This window comes from Ricinus communis, chromosome 8 (genome assembly GCF_019578655.1).
Source record: "Ricinus communis isolate WT05 ecotype wild-type chromosome 8, ASM1957865v1, whole genome shotgun sequence".
In the NCBI taxonomy this organism is placed as follows: Eukaryota; Viridiplantae; Streptophyta; class Magnoliopsida; order Malpighiales; family Euphorbiaceae; genus Ricinus; species Ricinus communis.
This window is the reverse complement of record NC_063263.1, coordinates 19,339,080-19,362,108: the sequence shown is the minus strand read 5'-3', so window position 1 is coordinate 19,362,108 and position 23,029 is coordinate 19,339,080. Positions and strand designations below refer to the sequence as shown.

The window sequence follows — 23,029 nt, the reverse complement described above, 5'->3', positions numbered from 1 at the left end:
AATATTTGATATTTTTCAGTTAAATTTGAGAAATGTTCTGTCATAATTTTTCAAAAAGAAAAAATAACAAAATTCCAGATGGCATGATAGTCTTACAGACAGTATCATTGTAATGGTGACAGCCACTTATTTGTGGTAGGATCTCAACTCTCGAGCAAAAAAAAGTTAAATAAATAAATAAATATCTAAATAAGCCAATATTTGTGAATGCACCAGAGTTAATTAAGTCTATTAATCCAAAAATAAGACTCAAATTAGTCCAACTCCAACTACTCAAATATATTTGTTATGTGACGCTTCAATTAATGTAAGATTTATGATTTTTTATAAAAAAAATCACTCATTAATTTCTATTTTTTATTTTTATTATTTATTTATAAATATATTCTTTTATATTTTTTAATTTAATGTATTCAAACTTTTAATTTAATATTATTAGAAAAATTTACATAAATTATTATATTGTATTCAATTAAATGAAATATTATTAAATTAATTTAAATTATAATATGACATTCGATAAATTTGAGTATAAAAATATTTTAATATAATTTAATGCAATTAGTAACTATATATCAAGTATTCTAGTTCAATTTATTTAGAAAATCTAACTATTAATTATTTGTTATTGTAATCATATCTCATTTGTATGTCGGTATTAATTTAATAAAATATTTAAATATATATATTTTTATATATATATAAATAAAATTAATTAAATTTATTTAGTAATCTTGAACTAAAATTCACTTACAGCTTTTTCTGTCAGTGGAGCTGTGATCGTTTTCCTGTTATCCTGTAATTGATGAAAGAGAAAAAAGAAAAAAAGAAGAGCAGGTGAAAGTCTGTCAGTGTAGCATTTTTGAAGAGAAAACTGAATAATAGGGAACATGCACAGCTGTTCCATTTATTAAAAATTAGAAGAAAAAAAAATCAAAATTTAAAGGTTTTTTAAAAAATAAATAATAATAATAATAATAACATCACGTCTAAACTATATAAATTCCAACGGTCCCGGGCTCCCGCGATTTAAGGGGGTTACTTTTCGTAATTTTTGTTTGACCAAAGTGCCCCTCATCTTAATCTATTTTCCCTTTTGAGGTTTTACTTATTTTGTCACTTTTCTTTCCTTAATTAATTTTGTAAATTAAATTATACATTCAACATATAATACATTTCATTTTGTAAGAATAATAATAATAATAAAAGGGTAAAATAATATTTGGTAATAATGGAATTGAAGTTGCATATTTAACTTATATGCATTGGTTGCCTATGACATCAATATATTGAATGTAAAATTTCTGACATTTTTATACTAATAATAATAATAATAATAATAAATGGTGGAACTTGAATAAAAAAATTAAGTTTGAAGTGCCATGGTATTTATTAACCCAAAAATAAAAATGTAATGTTAAGCATATATATTCTAATAAAATTTATATTTAATTATCATGAATACAGGTTAAATCAATTTCTAATTGTGTTGTAAGTCAGTAGTTCTATAATTAAATATTATATTTTTTTAATATAAAATATGAATCTATTATTTACTGAAAATAAAAAAATATGATTGATTAATAATAAAAATAAAAATTGCTATAATTAATAACTGTAAAAAAACTTTGTTTAAATAGTAAAAGTTTGTGTTTATCTTTTTTAATCACATTAATAGAGTTTTTTTAATTTGTAACTCGCCGATCTGCACAGTTTTTTCGATGGTTATTTTAAATCACAAGTTAACTATTTAGTTTTTAAATGAATCCAATTGCAAGATAGCTCCATGAAATTTCAGAATGCATCCATAAAAAAGTATTTAAATCTTATAAATGGTATAATCAAAATCTCTCAAAAAAATAATACTTCAGAAAATGAGAAATCAAGAAATCCTAATAATAATAAAGAAAAAACAGAGTTTATTGATTAAAATATAATGATATAATAAATAAATAAATAAAAAATACTACCATCGATTTAAAAGAGGATCGGCAATTATCAAAAAATATTGACGAAAAATAATTAGAAAAAAGAAAGTAAAAAAATAAATAAAAGAAAAGAGAATAGAAAGGCTGATGAGGTTTTAATTGCTTTCATCAATAAGTATTTCCTTAAAAGAAATAATTAACTCCACTGAATACTATATCTTGATGATAAAATTTTAAACTATTTTTCCACTTTCTTTCTAGTTAGTTTAGACAGTTACACAAACGAATAAAATCAACATGAATCCCAAAGTTGTAGTTGCAATCCATGATTTGCTAAGAAGAAATTGATAAGTAAACTTTGTTCAATCATATAAAAGAACATATTCTTCATACATAAAGTGTTAGAGAGAAAAGTTATTAGTAAAATAATTAGATGTAATTATACCATCACAATTATTCAATCATATATTATCATCAAATTAAACATATGATTATATATATAACCCAGATCATTAACTAAAAATCAATATGTGAGGGAAATTGATCATAAAAATTCAGCTATACAACAACTCTTAAGTAATGGTATCAATTAAGCATCTAAAAAATAGAGAAAGAAAGAGGAGCCAAAAGGGTCATTTCACAAGAAGGCCAACTGTCCATCTTAATTAGGAACAATAAGTTGGAAAAGCAGGAAAGGAAGAGTTTGGTGAGATTGGTACCCTAAATGCAATCTCCCCTTCATCTTTGTTTTTAACTAATAAATGTTGGCAACAGAAACTACAGTTAGCTGCTTAGGCAATTTAGGTTTGTCTTGTTTAGCAGGAAGAAGAAGAAGAAGAAGAAGAAGAAGAAGAAGACTACAAGGCAAGGCATATGCTCATTGATGACCACTTCCACTTTATTTTGTCACCTTTATTTATGATATGATGGCCATAGGCAATATTACTTTTATTGCCTTTGAAAGGAAGGCATTGTGATCTACACTACAATTGCAATAGAAAAGTTGGTTCCTCTAGGAATTTCCTTTTTTTTTTTTTTTGTCACCTTTATCCATTTTTTTTTTAATATGAAAACATGGGTTTTGTCTCAAGATACTTGGGTTGTCATTATCTAATGAGAAAGCTTTATTGGTGTAGAGTTCAATCCTTTTATATATGTAGGCATGATCATGCTTCGGTTGATTCATACTACTAGCTATTTGCTTTTTATTTTTCTTGAGCTCAGGAATTGAGATTTGAGGACTAATTTCATTTCATTAGGCAATTCTGATTTTTGCTCGTTGTAAGTTGAAGCCAATTTCAATTCAGACTAACATGAATTTGAACTTCTATTTTGGTTCATAAAAAATTTATTTGATTATCATTTTTAGTTAAAAACATCAATACGAATCCGTATGCTAGCTTTTATTTATTAATTTTAATGCGAGATCCATATTATTAAATAAAAATTAGTTGTAAGTAGAAAAGTAAAATTGAATGTGACTGTGATAGATGGTCTGATCAATAATTATATTTAGGTTATTTTTTATGTGAGATCCATATTATTAAATGAAAACTAATTGTAAGTAGAAAAGTAAAATTGAAAGCGATTGTGACAGATGGTTTGATTAATAATTAAATTTATTTAAATTTAACTAAAAATAAATTAAATTTATTGAACTAGTATATATAACTGATTATGTATGTGGCACATCAAATCAAAATGGCTTGATATATAACTACTTCCTAAATAGGCATTAAAGTAAAGATGGGATGTATAATTTTGGCCAAAGGTAGATGCCAACTAAATATGCTATAAGAACAATGGATCTTAATCTTTTCATACTTTTTGTATTTAGTTATTAGTTGTGCTTTTGTCCTTTCTCTTTGTTAGTATACAAACACATTATTCATACTTGTAATAGTTTATTTCATCAACGTTTGCTGTTAATTTTATTTTATTTTATTTTTTAATTTTAACTTTACAATCATTTCTCAATACATGCTTTTTCTTTTTAAGTTTGTAATATATTTATAATATATTAATAGTATGCTCATGTGTTGCATAATTATTGTTATTATTTTAATTATAAAAATAATTTATAAAATAAAATTTAATAAAATTTTTAATGCTTAATATTTATTTATAATGTTTTAAAAATAACAGTAAATTAAATATTTTTTAAAATTTTTTTGATATTTTAAGATTTTATTATTACAAAAATATAGAAATTATTTTTAAAAATAATTATTAATTGATTTTAGTATTATATAGATTACTACTATCAATATAATTAATATTATTATTTTTTAGCATTAAAAATTATTATATAATTAAAAAATTAATTTATTAGTAAATATAATATAAAATATAAGATATATTTTCTAAAATTAGAATAATATCTAATTAGAAAACTAATTTATTAATTAATATAATTTTAAAATGTAATTAATATGTTATGTGTTAGGATAACATTAGAATTTTTATCTAATTTGAAAACTAATTTGTTAATTAATATGTTATTTCTTAGAATTAGATTAAATATTTAATCAGTAATGTGAATTAATTAATAAATTAATAAAAATTTATAAAACTACATATAAATTTGAATCTTATATATTAAAAATAAATATATATATTAAAATATAAATACATATTTTAAGTTTCAAAAATTACTATATGAATAAAAATATATGCTGCCAGAAACTTTTAGAATTCATACTTTTACACATGTTGTTGAGGCTACATTAATTGTAGTTAACCGTGTCTATATAACACTTGGAACAAGGAAAAGAAAAATCATATCAAGATTCTAAAGCAATCCTAAATATGAATTCTCTAATGAAAGCTGATGAATAAGGCATATCTAGAGTGAGAATTTTATCATGATACGGTCCTGCCTATTTTGTAATACATTGCTTATCTTGCAAAGAGGATGAGAGTCTTATTAAGATACAGTCCCATCTATCTTGCAAAGAGAAAGAGAGTCCTATCACGATACAATTTGTCTATCTTACAAAGATAATGAGAGGTCTATTACAATTTAATTCCACCTATTTTGCAAAGAAAAGAAGAATTCTATCACAATACGATTTCACCTATCTTACAAAGTAAATATGATTGTATTAAGATTCGGCTCACCCAAAGTCTAGAGAAGTCCAAGTACGAGTAGAAGTAAGAGATTAAGGTATATATATAATAGACTTAAGTGGTAAGAGGAGAGATGTATAAAATTATTCACCTGTAATTTACTTCACCTCATATTACCAAAGCAACTACCTAATTTGATCATTGGAGTGAATATCGGCCTATATGTGGGAAGAGATCTTTTATAGAATTAGGGTACCAACTTCATAAAATAGCAACACTTATAGTACCATTTATGCAATTTACCCTTTGAATGCTATCCACATATTTGGCCTCAAGTCAAAGTCTTTTAGTACAGATAAATTGTGGATCAAATATTTTGACTAGAAAGTATGTTATTTAGTTGATTGGGTTAATTATGGTTTATCATTTCAGGTTTTACACGGAGACTCAAAATTTTTTATTATAACAAAATTTCTTCGAGTGTTTTTTTATATAAAGATTAATTACTATTCTCTCCACAAAGTCGTAACAATTAAAGACTAGATTGATAAAAAAAGTTATAATTTTATCTTTAAACTTATTATTAAATATCAAATTTTAAAAAAAATTATTTATTTTATCAAACTGTAGTAAGATTTTATTTTGGTCTTAGAAGTTATAAGTTTTGGTTTCTTTATAAACAAAAGTTATTTAGAATAGTTAAATCATTTTTATTTATAAAATATATTATTTTAAAATTTAAGAAAATAAATGATATATTAAATTAACAATATTATTTAAATATAAGTGTCTTTTTGAATTGTTTAGTTTTTTACATTAAATTGTACTAAAAATTAAAAAAAAAAAGCGAACTAGTGCAAATAAAAATTATTAATTATTCTTTTTTATTAGACATTAAAATTAATTCGTCTACAATAAAATTTTATTTTAGTTCAATTAAAAAAATTGAACGAGCTTGATACCTAATTCTAAAATTAAAAATTAAATTTTACTGAAAAATAATAATTAATTTTATAAAAACTCAGATAATATGATATGCATAGACAAGAGCGGTTAAATTAGTTGATTTAGACTAAATGGAATTCATTCATGCAGAAGCCTTTTAGAAAGTAGGAAGAGAAGAGGAAGGAGGGTAAAAAGAGTGGCATTTTTCTCAATTATTGAACCATAACTTAGACTTCACATTGAAGAAATTTTAACGAATTGAAGAATAAATTACTGATTGATGAGTTAAATTATACTAAGAAATTTTAAAATTAAGGTTAAATTTATATTGAGAAATCATAGTCAAAATTATTGATTTAATTTCTTTTTACAAATTAAGATTAAATTATTGTAAAAATAAAATAAGTTTTACAAAATGGGAATAAAATTCAATTTTGGACAAATCTGATACATAATAAAAAATTTAAGGACTAAATTGAATTTTATTTATCCAATTAAGTCATTTAACTTAATCTATTAACATAAAAAAAAAAATAGATGAAGAAGGGTGACAATTAATAAAAACAAATATAAAAGAGGCACTAATTCACTTTTTGAAAATGTAAAAAATTGGACTCATACATCCTGACAAATCTAAGAGGGTGATAATAATTTAGGTTGTTTACAAAAATACCCCTTTTTATAACAACAAAAATAATGTTTTTACATTAAGAAGAAAAGTCTTACAAAAATTTCCTTTTTTATGTAAGAAATTTTGCAAAAATATGCTTTTTATTTTCAACTTCAATAATATCAGAATATTGCTATATCCTTTTACATCCGATAGAAATAAAATCATGAAATGAAACATGATTAGTGGATTTTTTTTTTTAGATTTTTAAATAATTATTTTTGTTTTAATTTTAAGATATGTGTTCTTATATGAATCTAATTTATTCTTTTATTTTTAAAAAATATTTATTTCACATAAACTAAATAAATATGGATGGCTTCAATGAAAATATGACCCTTTTTTAAAAAAAATTATTCCCTCCAAATTAAAATTTGAAATTTGTCTCATTCATAGTTTGTGTTAGACATTTTTTGAGCTAATATGACGGTAAATGATAATTTTTTTATAATTTTTTATTCTTTAGACTTATCAAAATATTCCATTTTACTTGATTTTTCGAATATAATTTAATTTGAGAAATTTATAAAATTATAAATTTGAGAATTTTACAAAATTAATAAAATTTATACCCCTAAATACACAAGCTCACAAAAGTATTCTATCCAACTTTTTTTTTTTGCAAAAATACGGTATTACTATATTTTATTCAATTTATGAAAGAATTTGGAAAAGAAAGAAATAAATATGATAGTAAGGTGCCAGCTTCTTATTTAATATTATACACATTTTTTATCTTTTTATTTTAGAAATTTTTTATTTTTATAAGAAAAATATTTACTTGATTATTCATATATTACTTTTATTCTTTTATACTATACATATATTTTCTTTGGTTATAGAGATTTTTAATTGTTTATAAGGAAAGATATTTTCTTAATTATTCATATATTTCTTTTTTTACAATATTCATTTTTTATTGCACAAAAGTTAATTTTTTCTTAAAAGAAAGTAATTTTTCCACCCTATGCAAGAGCTTTCACTCTATTTATATTAATAGAATTTTCTATTTTTTCTTTCAACTTCAGGATGAGAATTTTTTTTTAAAGAGGAAAGAAATCATTAATGTGAAATTGAAATTCAATTTCTAATATTTTTCAACACTTTCAATAAAAAATACTATTATTTTGGAAGTATTCAACAATTAATTAACAATTAAAGTAAAAAAAATAAAGATAAATTTTCATATATCTAAAAATTAATAAAACATCAACCAAAACAATTTAACGCAAAAAATAAGAGTTTAAACCAAAATAATTTATTTTACATAAAATTTAAATAAAACTAAACTTTTTACAAAGAGCAAAATCCTATAAATCTTAATAAAAATTTAAAATGACAATCTTTTTTCTTTTACATAAAAAAAAGAGTTGAAATGACAAAAATCAGAAAAGAAAAATAAAGTTGAAATCTTAAAAAAATAATACTTCAAGAAAAAAATTGACGATGATTCTTCATAAATCTAAAAATCAACCAAACATCGACCATACTAGTTATAAAATCAATCACATATCAACTAACCATCAACCAAAAACTACCAAAATCATTCAATTACAAAAAAAATAAATAAAATCAATGAATAAAATTAAAATCTAAACAAATATGGATTAGAAAATAAATTTTTTCTTATTTCTAATATAGGTTCATTACAAAAGAAATTATTACTTTTAGCGTTGTAAGGAAATTGAAGTAGAGACCAAAAGAAAAATAGAATGAGCCAAAGGAAAGAAATTGAAGACAAATTTTTTATAGATTGGAAAATCAACCAAACATCAATCCAATATATACTATACCATCTTTACATCAATTAAACATCAACCAAACGTCTGCAAAACAGGTTATTCAAAATAACTATGTAATTTCTTTAATAATTAAAGTAACTATATAATATCTTAAATCTTTTCAACTTATTATATTTATAAGACTTTACTTAAAATAAATAAATAATAAACTTAAGGTGGAATAATTTAGCAATAACATTATTTTCAATTGTGTAATTTTTTATATGTAACTAAATTGAAAGAAATTAATATAAAGTTTAGCAACATTAACAAAAATGGAATATATAATTTTGTGTTATTAAAAGATTATTTTACGTATGATTAGTATTAAATTATGATAATAATGTATGTAATTAATTTATTTAAATTTTTTATCAATTTAAAGCAGTAACTACATTAAATCAACATTTAAAATATAAATAAATAATAGTGGTATAAACTTAAATCTATATTTATTGGCTTAGTGCTTTCATAATCTTAGACCGGGTTAATTAGTTGATACGACTCTTTAAATCAATATGTGTTAGAAATTTTATGTCATTAAAAAAAATCAAATAATTAATCAATATTAACAGTTTAATTAATTAAATAGTTAGTTTTAGTCATTATGATATTAGTTGGAATTAAGTCAAATTCCATTAGTGAACTTTGCATTGACCCAATTCATTAATTTTCAACGTTTCATCAAGATAGATGTTTAGTTCTTTAGCTTTCTTCTTTGAATGGCTATTTAGTCTCAGTATCTTGGTACAGTGGTATATTAACGTTTCAAATTCATTTTATATTTTAGATGGAGGATGACAATTTAAGTGATAACCGAATAGTAGAATTAAATCTACGCTTAATGCGCAGTATAAAACTTTCATATTATTAAAAAATAAAAAATAAAAATAATTGATAAATACTAAGATCTAATCTATCAAATGTCTAATAAAAACAAACACAAGAGAGGCACTAATTCACTTTTGAAAATGCAAAATTGGAATTGCACATTGTGACAAACCTAAAGGGATGATAGTAATTTTCCCATTAATTTGTAACCCAAATTTGTTTCCATTTGCCCAAAAAGAACACTTTGATTAACTTTGATAAACTAACTAAAGCAAAACTTTCACTTAAGATATGATTATAATCATACAGCTGTAAACTTTAGCAATAATGATCTGCCTGAATCAAAATCAAAATAGTTCTACAATCAAAAATATATTCTAGAACTTTCTTCCTGAAACTTGCAAAGGATTGACTATTCGAAAGCACTTGATAGTTCATTTGCGATAATCATAATTACTAAAATTAAGTAAAGTTCTTAATCTTAGTTATACTAAATTAAAGTGACTTAAAACACTTATCAATTCAAAGCACAATGAATCATATCATGAAGCTGAATATTGTCCTTCAACGTCATTATCATCAAATTCAAATTGATAATTTCCATTTTTCTTTTCTCTTTCATATTCTCCATTATATTCTTCAAAATTGATTTCTTCCTCACCTCTAAGATGGTTAGCTCTCATATCAGAAGATGCCAATTTAATCTTCCCTTTTTTTGTTTATCTTATTGAGATAATTGAACCTTGTGCATTTAGAGGTCAAATGTTATCCTGTGGAAAATACATTGGAGAAGAAATAACGTTCGAGCGGACTCCTCTTTTATTTGCTCAGTCGTTTTTATTAATAAAAGAGGAGAGAGACCACCTGAGGAGGACCTTATGTGATGAACGTTCCCCACCCAAGCAACTATGTAACTAGCCAAAAGAAGAACTGATATAACAAAGAGAGCTCAGCAAAAACAACATTAAGTTTATCCGAGAAAACCAAACAGATGGAAGATTTGATTCGTAAGAATGTCCTCAAATAGAGAGAGCAGAGAGAGGGGTATAAAGGAACTCGAGCACAAATCATTCCACAGCATTATTAGTAGTCTACTAACCAAGCCTACCACCCTACAATCTGCAAATTACCTATTGCCTCATAAAGACACTGTCTACCTCCCATCTCCGAGTGCGCTTCTCCATCTTCTTTGGAATAATCTTATATAACTTAAGGATCTGATCTATCATCTGCAGAATAAAGCTTCTAGCTGACTGTCTCTATTTTCCCATCCTCCACCGTCTTTCTTTCTTTGAGCTATGATATCAGTTCGCAAAACAATTCATTACCGATGCGTTTACTTTACAAGGTTCTACTCTTAGAGAATATTTGTCCTCAGTGAATCATCATCCTACTAGATTTCTCCTCAGCTATCTAAAACTAACTGAAAACTAGAATGATGCCCTATAGAACTCCAGTTCGGTCAATTCAAACAATCACTCCGAGCTTTAGAATGATTCATCTGCAACTTGAATTCATGCAAAAAAATGTCTTTTATGTAGTCTGTTTTCATTTCTTTTAAAATGCCATGCCTACTTACATTCCAAACACAAGAATTGACTAACAGAATTCAATTCAATTGCATTCTTAGACTTTCCAAATACTAATGAAGAATGGGTTTCCATTCAGATTCACTATTAACATCTCAAAACATCAAAATTTAGATACATAAAGTATACAATTTTAATTGCATCTCTATATCTTTAGTGTCAAAAATCATTAAATTATTTTTCATTATTGCCTCTCAAATTAGAATCAAATCAAATAAAATTACAATTGATTAAGAGAAGAGAAAAAACAAAAGGAGCTCATCTTTGAATCCTTATCTCGACAGGCCCAATCTCTCCCAATTTATCAACTCCACCAACGTCAACACCGACGCGTTTCACCGAATCAAACAACGGTAACACTCTCTTCCTGTAATGAATCGGACGGGATAGCTCTTCATCGAGATCAATATTTATGCTAGTGACTCCAATTTCTTTAAGTCGAAACCCTAACTTCTCGCCTACACGAGACGCCATTTTAGCGTCCCAAAAGTTGTGAGATCGAGGGAATCGGTTGAGTCTGGCCCGATATTGCGCGAGGAATTCTTGCTCAGTTGAAGAAGCCATGGCTATGATTGTTGAGGTGTTAGGATTTGTGACTTGAGCTGTGATTTTGCGGCATGAGAGAACCAGGCGTAGCAGGTGTTGATTATTCCCTGCCATTTTCGCGAGGTTAGATGATGGGATACCGTTGCTAGGTCGTAAATAGCTTTAGCTGCCTAAAACGACAACGTTTTATCAAACTTATTTAGTCGTTCGAATTGAAGTTTTAATTTGATTCAAAGTATATAATTACATAATTTTAATATATGATTTATTCGTATAAATATATAATTCATATAATTTTATAATCATTCGAGGTAAGCAAAGAATTTCTTTCGATTTTTTAATTTTTAATCTATAGTAATTATTTAATTTAATATAATAAATTTATTTTAATTTATAAATATATTTTATTCATAAATGATTATTATAATTATTTTAATTATAAACAGTAACATACAAATTTAATAAAAATAATATAATTTTTAATTTTTATATTTATTTATAATATTTTAAAAAATAAGAATAATATTATTTCTTGATTCTTTAGTATTTTAGGTTTTATTGATTTTCAATTATTTTAAAACACAGTTTTAATTGATCTTAATATAATATATATAAATACTATGACTATAAATATAAGTAATATTATTATATTTTAAAATTAAAATTTATTATATAATTAAAATTTTTAATTTATTAATTAATGAAAATAGAATTAATTGGTTTCAAAAATAATTATTTAAAACATTAATCTATTAATTTATATGATATTGAAAATATATAAAAATATTATTTTTTAAGAGTAGAATTATTATTTTACTTAAAAATATAATTTATTAATATTAAATTAAAAATAATACAATTAAATATAAATAGAAATTTTATTTATTAAAAAATAAATATACATATCAAAATAAAAATTATATGTATCAAATATAAATTATTTATTAAAAATTTTATATCTTAAATTTGATACATTTAAATTTTCAGTTGTATATCCATTCTAAGTATTATAGAGATTTAATTATATCAACTTAAAAATTCGATTTTTCAATTTTAAGTCATAACATGATAAAATTATATACTTTTTTTTAATAAATTAATAAAAATATAAATTCTTAAAAACAAATTAAATCAAATACATATTGAAGAATTTTAATATTTAATTAAATTTAATCTTTTGATGAACTAATTTTTTTATTAAACGTAGATAAAATATCAATAAAATTATAGTTTATTATGATGACAAAATTGATGATTAAAAAAATATTTACTATTTTTCTAAAAAAAACTCTTCAAATAACATTTAAGTAATTCAAATATTATTTTTTTTGGTAAAGAATAATTCAACTATCTACTTAATAAATATTTGCTCTTTTGATGAACTAATTTCTTTTCATTAAACGTAGATAAAATATCTAATAAAATTATAGTTTATTATGATGACAAAATTGATGATTAAAAAAATATTTATTATTTTTCTAAAAAAAAAAATCTTTAAATAATATTTAAGTAATTCAAATATCATTTTTTGGTAAAGAATAATTCAACTATCAACTTAATAAATATTTGCTCTAGATTTATAATATCTATTCGAGAAAATTGTAAATATCGTATTTAAACTTTATATTTTTAAAATTTTTTTTAATTAGTGTATTGAGAATCTCATCTAAATTTATTATTTAGGGACTTTCTATATTTATTATTTTAAGAACCAAATATATTATTTATTTTTAATAACTTACTAAAAAATATATTTTAGAGGTATTTCTACATATTAAATTAGTGATTTAAGTAGTAATTATGTTTGAACAATGTTGAGCAACAAATAGTAAGTTTTATTATAGGTTATTAAGTTATAAATTATTTGTACTGTTGAGCCTTTATTATATTTTAGATATATTAATAGAATAAATTAGCCATAGAAAACAAAAAAGAAAAAAGGAAGAAGTCCTCAAATTCAGTATGACAGAATAAAAATTCAGGGTGTAATAGGCAATACTGAGAAAGTCTAGGGGCTTATAAATGGTGTTTTTTTCCCATTTTGTTCGGTTAACTGTTCTTTAATAGAAGAAGAGGGAAATACCCTAATTTATCGATCTTCAATAAATCTTCAAAAATTTTAGTCTGCGATAACAATGAGAAGTATGTCGAAATTTGGATTAAATGCACCCTGTATACTCTTCCCTCTATTCATCCTTCAATTTTTACCTGTAATTTTTTCAATCAGGTATGACTTTTATCTTTTTAAAGAAAAATTCTTTTGAATAATCCAGTTCATTTCATGCTAATGCATGTGGCTTTTGGGAATCTTCTTGTTCATGATGCTGATAGAACTCCAAAATGTAGATTATTTGCATAAATTTTTAAGTTTCCATACTCACTTTTCAGTTTCTTGATTATTGATTTCAAGATTTTGTCAAACCATCTTACTAGTTTCAATAGGAATTCCACTTATTGCTAATAGACTGGAAAAACCTACAACCTTTTATTTTTTTGAAGAGATTTAGAAAGAATAGGGTTTCTGTAGCGAGATGCATTGAGATGATCAAGGGCCTGTGTGGCATAAGTAGTTGTTTTAGTTACCCTGGGGTTTTCAAGATGGATACATTGTAAGATTCCTCGGGCTGCCATTTTACTGACTATATCATTTCGATTGATCAAAGTAGAGTGGACTAAAATCCTTATCCTCTTTATATCAAGTAGAATAAAAACAGAACGTCCCTTGAAGAAAGAAATAGAAGTGAAGCAAACATAAATAGATGGTTAAAATCCTTACAAATTTACTAGGAAATGTCATTTATCCACTTTCTTTTTTAAAAGGAAGCACCGGTTTCAGAGTTGATATGATTTCAGATTGAATTTCTTTACTTCTTTTCTATTTTCCTTTCTCTATTTGAGTTCTAGTTCCTATTGTCTGAATAATGTATATATTTGTGGATTCTTGTTACTGAACTGCAGGAGGGATATTGGCTTTCATGAAATGAAAATTTGCAGAACCACTGTTCAAGGAAGATTTCTACTATCTGATGATAATGGTGAGAATTCTCTTTATTTCTTTGGTATTTTTATCAAGCTCTACTTTTGGATTTTTATTTGAGGATCTTGAAATGCATTTATGAAGATCATTTACAGTAATAAATTTTTTCTAATAGATGATGAACTGATGGAAATTGTTTTTCTTGTTTTGATAAAGCTAAGCAAGATTAGCCTAATAAAAGACAAGAAAAGCTTTTCCCCTTAAAAACTTTAGTTAAATTCAAAATATTTTGAAGAGATACCCTCTCAGAACCTGCAACCCATGAAATATGCATTGAAACACCTTTTTATCTTTAATACACATAATAGCATAACAGAATGCAAATACTATTATAATATAAATGTTATTGTCTGATGTATGAGGTATGAAACCTGTAATGATGCATTGAAATGCATGATTGACTAACTTAAATGGGAAAAAAAAAATTTGCAGTTTCTTTGAGAATGTGTTGGACTTATTATCCTGTATATTAATTCCTTGAACTAAACCCACTTTCATCTTAATTTTTGCATTCTAGGCCATGTATGTGATGCTCTATCATTAGATCCACAGTCCCGCTGCTGCCCTGTGAGAGGAGAGAAATTTTCTTGTCAGTGAGTTCTTTCTTAGCATGTCTCTGAGGTTTTCTCCTTTTACAACAATTAGAAAAGCTAATGAAAAATTTGTTCTTGGTTGCAGTGGATGCAACCTTCTTTCACATTGTTGCAATTCCTATGAATTTTGTGTCTCATGCTGCCTGAATCCTGCAAGGGTATTTTCTTGAATACCTATTGGATTTGGTTGCTTTTATCATGTAAACTGCAGAATGAGACTTATTGCTTGGATTTATTCTGCAGACACAGGAGGAAGAAGTCATGAAGTTGAAAATAGCCAAGCCGGCAACTGCAGGTTTTTTTCTTTCATTGATTTTCCCCCTTCTGTTATATGTCAGAAAAAGGTTGAAAATCAACTTAAATTGCCAAAAAATGTTCAAAATGATGCTTAACAGCAGAGATGGTTCCTATAGACAATGTAATCCGGAATATACTTAAGTTGTATTTTACTGAGAAGATACTGGATTTGTGTGTGTGTGTCTGTATCTGTGTCTGTGTGGTGGGGTGGGGGGTAGCAGGGGTGGTTAATTACTTGTTGGATCTCATGCAAGAAACTTTTGGACAATCGATACTTTGCTGAGGAGTTGAAAGCTGTATAAATAAAAAATAGTAAATTTTGATAGGAGATTGCTATTTGTGATTGGTGCTCACAGATGAGGTCCACTTGTTGTTTGAGCCTGCAATTTTGAAGGGACTTGAAATGAGAGAAATTTATGCCTACCATTTAATATACTTTCTATAATGATAACTGGCATCTGCATTCTTTTATGGCAGGGACATATACAAGTACGTTTGATTTCTGTGCTGGGAGGTGCCGTCATAATTCTGAGAGTGTGGTGAGTTCTACTTACTGATTTAGTATTTTTTCTCTGAATGTTCTGATAAAATAATGTTTGGAATGATATCCCTTAGAGGTGACTGGAGTGTTTTAATCTAGAATGTTAGCCTTTTAAATAACAGATGGAAGATGGCATGATCTCTGCCTGAGGACTAACCCATTAGGCTCTTTTTTTTTTTAAGTATTGAATAACTATGCAATTAAAGACAGACATTTGGTAGTGGAAAGTAGGATAACTCATTGGAGTTGTTTCCAAGATTTGGAGCTTTAGTTAATGGATCATATTCTAGAGCGACTTATGCTCTGCACATATCGTCTGTGAATATAATCTGTGGAAAAGGAGCAACAAGAAATTGGTTTTGAACTTTTACTTGAAGGAACTTTATGGCACTAAGGCAGGGTTCTTTCTTTAGAAATTTAGAGTTTGCTGTAAGAGTAGAAAATGGAGATACAGTGATCATTAATTGTTTGGATGACTGTAGTTCTTTGCATTGTCTTTCCTATTTCATTCTTGGTTATCATGGAATTCTTGCACTCTGGTCTCTGTTTATTATCTTATTGTGTTCACATTTTATTTTCCTTTCCTCTTGATGTTTCATATGGACAAGCATTTCTGTAATATTTTTAGTGCCTTAGTATGTTTTGGAAAGATGATCTAGTGATAATTAGGTCCATATAAGCAAGATGAAAATGTTATTCACATGAAAAGACATGTAATATCATTTGTTTGTGTTCAAGGCTATAAGCAGTTCCGACAAATGAAATAAGGAACTGTAAAGGTCTCTTAGATAGAAACAAAGGACAATTTCTTTTAGGATTTTTGAGGAGAGGTGAACTTTTTTTGAGGCTGCAAAAGAATTAAAGAAGGCAAACTATGGATTTGATATGGGCAGCTTTTCTTAACTGTGTTTTATGGAAAGAATCTCCTTGGTTAATATGAAAGTGGTTATTCCTTGGTATTTTATTTTATTTTATTTTGTTCAGCAATGTCAAGATACAAGTGCTTTGAGTTTCATTTGTATCATATACTGCAAGTTATACTCATAGCAGGTTGTAACTTCACTTTTGTTATTGTGCTTTATGCATTCTGCATACTAGTTCTTTCTTTGCTTGTTGATTAACTTTTATGAAAAGAGATAATATCGATTGTTATGGTTGCAAAATAATATGAGCAACTGCCACAATGATGGCAATGATGATAATCATAATAATATGTTAGTACTTGTGAAATCATTGTTAGGCTTAATGTCAAACACGTTAAGACGAATTAAAACTTGAGGTAAATATAGTTATATGCTGCCTCCAACTGGTAGCCTTGTAAAATGCTAACATGAACAGAAATTTTTATATCTGATTTCAATGTGATTGCTAATCGTATTAGTTTGTTAATAATAGCAATGATATTGCACCTGAAATAAGTATGAATATTGCAGGTTCACGAAAATGCTTATCTGAGTGATTTCCATCACTGCTTTTCCCTGCCATCAAATTCTACAGGTGTGTAGGTTTTTCTGTTATGTTGCTCAGCCTTAGCCTTCAGCTTTATACCAATTACATATTTTAGCAACACGAAGTGCCTATAAGTTAAATTGAGTAGAACATTCTTGTACTTTTCCGTATGCTTGTAACCTTTTTATATTAACCTTTTCTTCTTTTCTTTCTTTCTTTTTTCATTTGTGGAGGAGTCGGTAGGTGAAGGAGAGGATTTTTGTTTTATGTTTAGCAATATTTTGATTTGTTTCTTGCTGCGTTAAATCTAGTTTCTACACTACCAAACGCCTACCTCTCTCTTTCCAGTGAGTTGTGGGATGGGCAAATTGTAATCTAGTTAAGCATTTTTATTTTCTTTTATTTTCTTGTTCTCTTAGTATATCCGTTTGGTAAGTTTCACGGATCAATGAATTTAATTAGTAGTAGGATCCTTAAACTGTGATTTAATAGCACAATCTGAATGATCCTTTTCTTTTCTCTTTCTTCATTTTAGAAAGGGAAATTGTTGGATCCCTTTTGACAGTTTAGCTCTTGACAGTGGAGCCTAATTTTGTTTATCCATGTTGGCATTGTTTATCAATTCCCATTATGTTAAGTTCTCTTGCGTTTTGACTGAAACAGGTGCCAATTATAGACAACTAGAGGCAAGACTAGTGGGCATTAATGTAATAATTGGGAGGTGGGTTAGCATGATGATGGTAGTTGTCTTCAGTTTCCATTTGAGCAAATGAATTATTCAATTGGAGCTTACTCCTATGAATTTATCCTTGGTTTTTGATAGGCAAGGTGAGTCCTGTGATTCGGCTTGCAAGTCTAATGGACAGTCATGCGTCTTAAATAAGCTTCTGGTGCTCAATCAATGTGATATGTAAGTATCGTTATACTTTAGTTTTTGTTTAGTTGTTTGTGTGTAGGACAAAAAATGAGATTGGGGGGGGGGGGGGGGGTGGGGGGGGTAGGCGGGAATAAAAGAAAGAGATTAAAAAAAAAATTGCTGAGTGATTGTTTCCTTTCCAGTGTTTATAAAGGCTTGTTAAGTTTCTAAATATAATGTTGAGGATGGAATAACATAAAATTTGTGTTTGTTATGCTGACTGCAGCAAAAAGAACTTAACTCATTGCAAGTGTTTGATCATAACGAGGATCTTCAGCTTCTAAATTGTTGAAGCTACCACAAATTTATGCCATCCTCTCCCTTTCTCAGTCAGTTTTGTTCCTTACCTTCTTGAATACTTAAGAAGGAATTTCTTCTTCTTTTTTTTCCCCACCAAATGCTAGAGGAAACTTATTAGCATGATATCTGTTCGATCTATCTTCAGAGGATAGAATCTAGATGTCATAAGAGTGCAATCTGGAGTGCATTATTTATTTACTGCTTTTCATTTTCTAATAGGTTATTTAATATTGTGGTAATGTTTCTTACTGCACAGTATGCAGAAATATATGAGTTGCCGAGGAGCATGTTTAGCAAGCATGGGAACAGATCAACCTGCTGAAGTTGTTGATATTGCTCCTAAACACTTGGTACTTCTCACTTTGCTTTGAAGCTTCAGTAACTTTTGGACAGATAATAAAATTGGAAGCATTTGGGCCTTTAAATGAGGACAAATATGTGGTGTAGCAGTGCCTTTAGCTGCTGTCAAGGCATCAGTTCCTAGTTAATAATTTGGCTCTTGATTGTTAACTATTCATGATGCTACAACTACTCGGATGTGGCTGGATCTTAGGTCATGGTACTATATTTTTAGAATTTATACCTCCTGAATCATGTGTGCAACGTCGTGAAAGATGTAATATATTTTTATAATTCTTATTTTGTGCCCTGACGAAATTCTCATGTTTCATATCTTTTATTCAAGATCCTGAAGATGCATGTTAGAATTTCTTTTTTCTTAATTTCTGAGCTCCAAATAAATAGAAATTATGAGGCCGGGAGGGAGAATATTCCATGAATAAGTATTTTTGAAGCTGACATCATGTATTTCACTTTTATGTCACAGAACCCAGGAGCATGCTTGTACACTCGAACACAATCAATGCTTTCTTGTGATGGTTCACATCGGCATACCAGGAGACTTTGTCCCTGTGCATAGTGTCTTTGGTAGGTGTGGTTCCTTCAATACATGATCATTGCATGGAGAAACTAAATTTCTCTTTAGCATCATCTCTGACTATTTGCAAATTGCTATTGCCATAAAATTGGTGGTCAATCTGGAGGATGTAGATTAATTTACTTGCATGAATGAGCCACATGCATGAACTGTTGAAATTGTGATTCTCTGAATTATGGTTAGGGGATAATAATTTGCTTGATGTGCTAATCAATTGTTCTTATATATTTTTGCTTTTGGAGAAAAAGACTACAGCATGAATTATTTTCATGATTTATCTGCTAAGTTATTCATAATCTGTAGATTTACTTGCAGGAGACAAACGGCAGTTGCTTATATATAGTTTTGCAGTTTACTTACGAGGTATTTCTGTTTATTAAGTGTGCTAATCAATTGTTCTGATATACTTTTGCTTCTGGAGAAAAAGACTAAAGCATGAATTATATTCATGATTTATCTGCAAATTGATTCATAATCTATAATTTATTTGCAGGAGACAAACGGCAGTAGCTTCTATATGGTTTGGGGTTCACTAACGAGGTACTTCTGTTTGTTGAGGAAAGCTTTTCTGTAGATACACAGAAAATGAAGAATATTCTTGATCTATATGTTTGTAAAGTAGTCTGTAAAAGAGTATCATATAGAAGGTTTAGGTTCACCCTGAAGGAAGGGACAGTGATCAGACAAAGTTTGAAATATGCAGTCAATGCACTGAACTGTTGGAGATAAAGGTTCCTTTTAACCTTAAATTAGTACCACGGAGAGGGTAAAATAGTTTTCAGGCTGCAACTTGGTGGGGAGAAAGAACTAAAGTTCACATTTTACTTGTTTTGTGAAAATTTCAATTGATTTTATAACGAACAAATAGATCTCTCAGACATGTACATACTTCAGAGTGCAGTTTGTGGAGATCCTTTAAATTTTTTTTTTTTTTTTCTTTTTGGACCAATGCAAGATCCTTAATGAAAATAGAAATTTGCAGGGTTTTTTTGTTAATTACTAAAAGGTGTTTTGTGCTTTACATTTTGACAACTTCTGTATGTTATTTCTGTTCATGACAGATTGAAGTATGTGGTTGTCATTCTTAGCAATCAGTTCTTTTTCTTTTTTTTTTTTTATAAAAAAAGAAAATTATGTTATTTACCTTATAAATATATGTAAATAGATATTTATGTAAACAATGAAATGACTTGGATATTACTAAGGTACTATGTGGTTTCGATTTTGACAGTTTTTTTTGGTGATTTTGATTTATAACAAGTTAGAGATAATGCGATATGTAAGGCTATATTAGTAATGTCATAACCATGTTAGTACCACAATGTCTATGTATCAGGGCCTGATATAGGCCTAGCTACGGGCTGATTCGGGTTCGGAATTTGTAATCATGTCTTCATTAGCCTGGAATCAGAGGGACATTGTTCGGTTCAGTTCCTGCCAGCTGAACCATCAGTTCTGGTTTAGGAACTGATGGTTACAGTTTCAATCACATAAAAACAAAAAAGATTCTTTTCCCTTTTCTTTTTGTCACACTATTAGATTGGCAGGATTGAAATTGTGAATTGAAACCAGCCGGTTCAATGCCCACGGAACCGTGAATCAAGATCAGTCGGTCCTATGTTCATGGACTGTGTGAACCGATGGTTCATGAATCGTAATAGTCAGTTTAGGTGTAGCCTTATGCCAATATATGTTAAATTGTTAACAGTGACAACATCATACCAATTTAACAATGACAATAACATACCTTCATCTATTTATGAAATTCCTATGTATATAAAACATTATCAAAGAAAAGTGTAAATTGTAGATTTGTTTTTTATGTATGAAAAATTTTAAGCAAGTCCTTTTCTCCGTATATCTAATGGAAAATGAATAAATAGAAAGGCGAAGGAAGAAATAGCCAACAAGTGCTTTAAACGTTCGTGTGAAAGCAATCAAGCAAAGGAACAAAAGAGGCAGGCTTTTCTTTGTCCTCATTCCCCTTAAAATAATAAAGCATTCTTAAGCAAACACTAATTCTCCGTCATCTCCCCTAATCATTCCAATTCTCCATTTTAATATCCTTCAGTACCATTTTTCACATAACTGCGCTCTCCTTAATAGTAACGCCAGAAGAAAGGAGAAAAAACAGGAAAAATGTAGAAAGGCAAAGAAAGAAAACAGAACAAAAACAATATGAGATTAAAAAGAGTATAGAATTAAAGATACAATTCAATTAATAACACTTTCATTGCATATATTAAAAGCCCAAATTCCATGTTTCTTTTTTTCTTTTTCTTTTCTGTACTGGGTGTCTGCTTGAATTTTCCAACTCATCAAAAGCTATAATCTGGTTTAAAAACACTTTTGCTTAATGGCTTAGAGCCCATCAATCCTTTAAGTCCTCCATTTCCATCATCAATTTTATCTTCTTCTTCTTCTCCCTCTTCCTCGACATCAAAGGCAGGATGAGTGAGAATGCAATTGAGAAGTTGTGTTCCTCTAAGTGCATTTGTCAAAGGCAAATGACCTTCAGGTATCTCATCATTCAGCTCCCAAATGAACTCAGTTGGAAAAGATCTATAGTTGTATTGCTCAACTTCAGTGTCAAGCTTCTTCATCCACCCAACCTTGATAAAGAACTTGGTGAAGTCTTTGTTAGCCTTCTGCTGCCAAATTCTCTTTTGAATGCTGTAACCAAACTTGTTGTTGCTGTATTTTTTCCATAGTTCATCAATAGCCTTGAGGTCATTTTCAGAGATGAACTGTACCTCAGAGAAGAAGACGTAGCCCCTCTTTTGTGTAGCTTCACCAGCAAGAACTATGAGAAGGCGACGAGTTTCTTCATCTGCTTGGCGGAAGTTTTGAGCGGAGAGATGCTGTTGAAGGAGGTCAAGGGAAAAGGTTTGTGAAGTTGAGGGAGTAGTGGAAGTGGTAGGGGAGATAGAAAAGGTGGTGGTGGTGGTGGGGGTGGTGGTAGAGGAGGAGGAAATGGAGAGGGAGAGAGATGTGTTGGTGGTGGTTGGTTTGAGGAAAAGAGAAGAGGGTGTGGTGGTGTCTGAATGTTGGAGCTTGAGGAGGGAATGGTGGTTGTGGTGGAGGGATTGTAGAGAATTGGTGGCCATAAGAAAGAGAGAGAGTGAGAAAATTAAGGTGGAGAAATGGTGAGGAGAAGTTATTAAGGTGATGGGGTAGTAATAGTAGAGAGTAGAGAAGAGTTGTGATGGGGGTTTGATGGAGGCTTAAGGAGATATGTGTAAGTGGGGTGGGGAGTGATGGGAGATAAGGAATTTGTGAAGAAGGAAGTGAAAAGGTCACCAAAGGTAATACAATGAAGGATTTTGATTGGTTAGATGTGGGTGAGGTTGGATACTCTCTTTCTCTCAAGATTTTTGTATCATTATTGTTATTATTATCAACTCTTTTAGATACATAAACAAGAAAGTATATTTTGTCACCAAAAAGACAATGGAAGCCCCCAAGAAAATCAATATAAGTATTTAAAATGAAATGTTCAATATATTAATACAATCCAAATATTTAAAATTAAATATATTAATACAACCCAAACATTTAATAATATTTAAATAATAAAAACTAAATATAATTGGATTCGGA

At 27.8% G+C, this 23,029-nt stretch overlaps 3 protein-coding genes across 4 annotated transcripts; 1 reads left to right on the top strand and 2 right to left on the bottom strand.

Annotated features, from left to right (window-relative positions):
* Window positions 1–10,864: 10,864 nt before the first annotated feature.
* On the bottom strand, window positions 10,865–11,506 carry LOC8280415. Its single transcript, XM_002533395.4, has one exon. The coding sequence runs from the start codon at window positions 11,471–11,473 to the stop codon at window positions 11,072–11,074; it is 402 nt and encodes a 133-aa protein (XP_002533441.1). The 5' UTR covers window positions 11,474–11,506; the 3' UTR covers window positions 10,865–11,071.
* A 1,913-nt stretch (window positions 11,507–13,419) lies between these two features.
* LOC8280413 lies at window positions 13,420–20,461 on the top strand. 2 transcript variants are annotated; one of them, XM_002533396.4, is made up of 13 exons: window positions 13,420–13,586; window positions 14,318–14,394; window positions 14,914–14,989; window positions 15,075–15,147; window positions 15,233–15,284; window positions 15,764–15,825; window positions 17,261–17,324; window positions 17,940–17,997; window positions 18,100–18,186; window positions 18,749–18,842; window positions 19,319–19,419; window positions 19,745–19,792; window positions 19,923–20,461. In XM_002533396.4, exons 1-11 carry the CDS (start codon window positions 13,495–13,497, stop codon window positions 19,409–19,411), a joined length of 828 nt encoding a protein of 275 aa, XP_002533442.2. In that variant the 5' UTR covers window positions 13,420–13,494; the 3' UTR covers window positions 19,412–19,419; window positions 19,745–19,792; window positions 19,923–20,461. The 2 variants fall into 2 exon arrangements, with proteins under 2 accessions (XP_002533442.2, XP_015583430.1); XM_015727944.3 differs by having other exon boundaries at window positions 19,733–19,792.
* A 1,126-nt stretch (window positions 20,462–21,587) lies between these two features.
* Window positions 21,588–22,687, bottom strand: LOC8280412 (tetrapyrrole-binding protein, chloroplastic). Its single transcript, XM_002533397.4, has one exon. It carries the CDS (start codon window positions 22,534–22,536, stop codon window positions 21,748–21,750), a length of 789 nt encoding a protein of 262 aa, XP_002533443.1. The 5' UTR covers window positions 22,537–22,687; the 3' UTR covers window positions 21,588–21,747.
* Window positions 22,688–23,029: the final 342 nt, after the last annotated feature.

What these genes read in the sequence shown, in the direction of transcription:
- LOC8280415 (XM_002533395.4), bottom strand. Translation starts at nt 11,473, where the DNA reads ATGGCAGGGAATAATCAACACCTGCTACGCCTGGTTCTCTCATGCCGC.
- LOC8280413 (XM_002533396.4), top strand. Translation starts at nt 13,495, where the DNA reads ATGAGAAGTATGTCGAAATTTGGATTAAATGCACCCTGTATACTCTTC. An exon ending in GCTGCCTGAATCCTGCAAGG is followed by an intron (nt 15,148 to 15,232) that starts GTATTTTCTTGA and finishes TTTATTCTGCAG; the next exon opens with ACACAGGAGGAAGAAGTCAT. An exon ending in CCTGCCATCAAATTCTACAG is followed by an intron (nt 17,325 to 17,939) that starts GTGTGTAGGTTT and finishes TGACTGAAACAG; the next exon opens with GTGCCAATTATAGACAACTA.
- LOC8280412 (XM_002533397.4), bottom strand. Translation starts at nt 22,536, where the DNA reads ATGGCCACCAATTCTCTACAATCCCTCCACCACAACCACCATTCCCTC.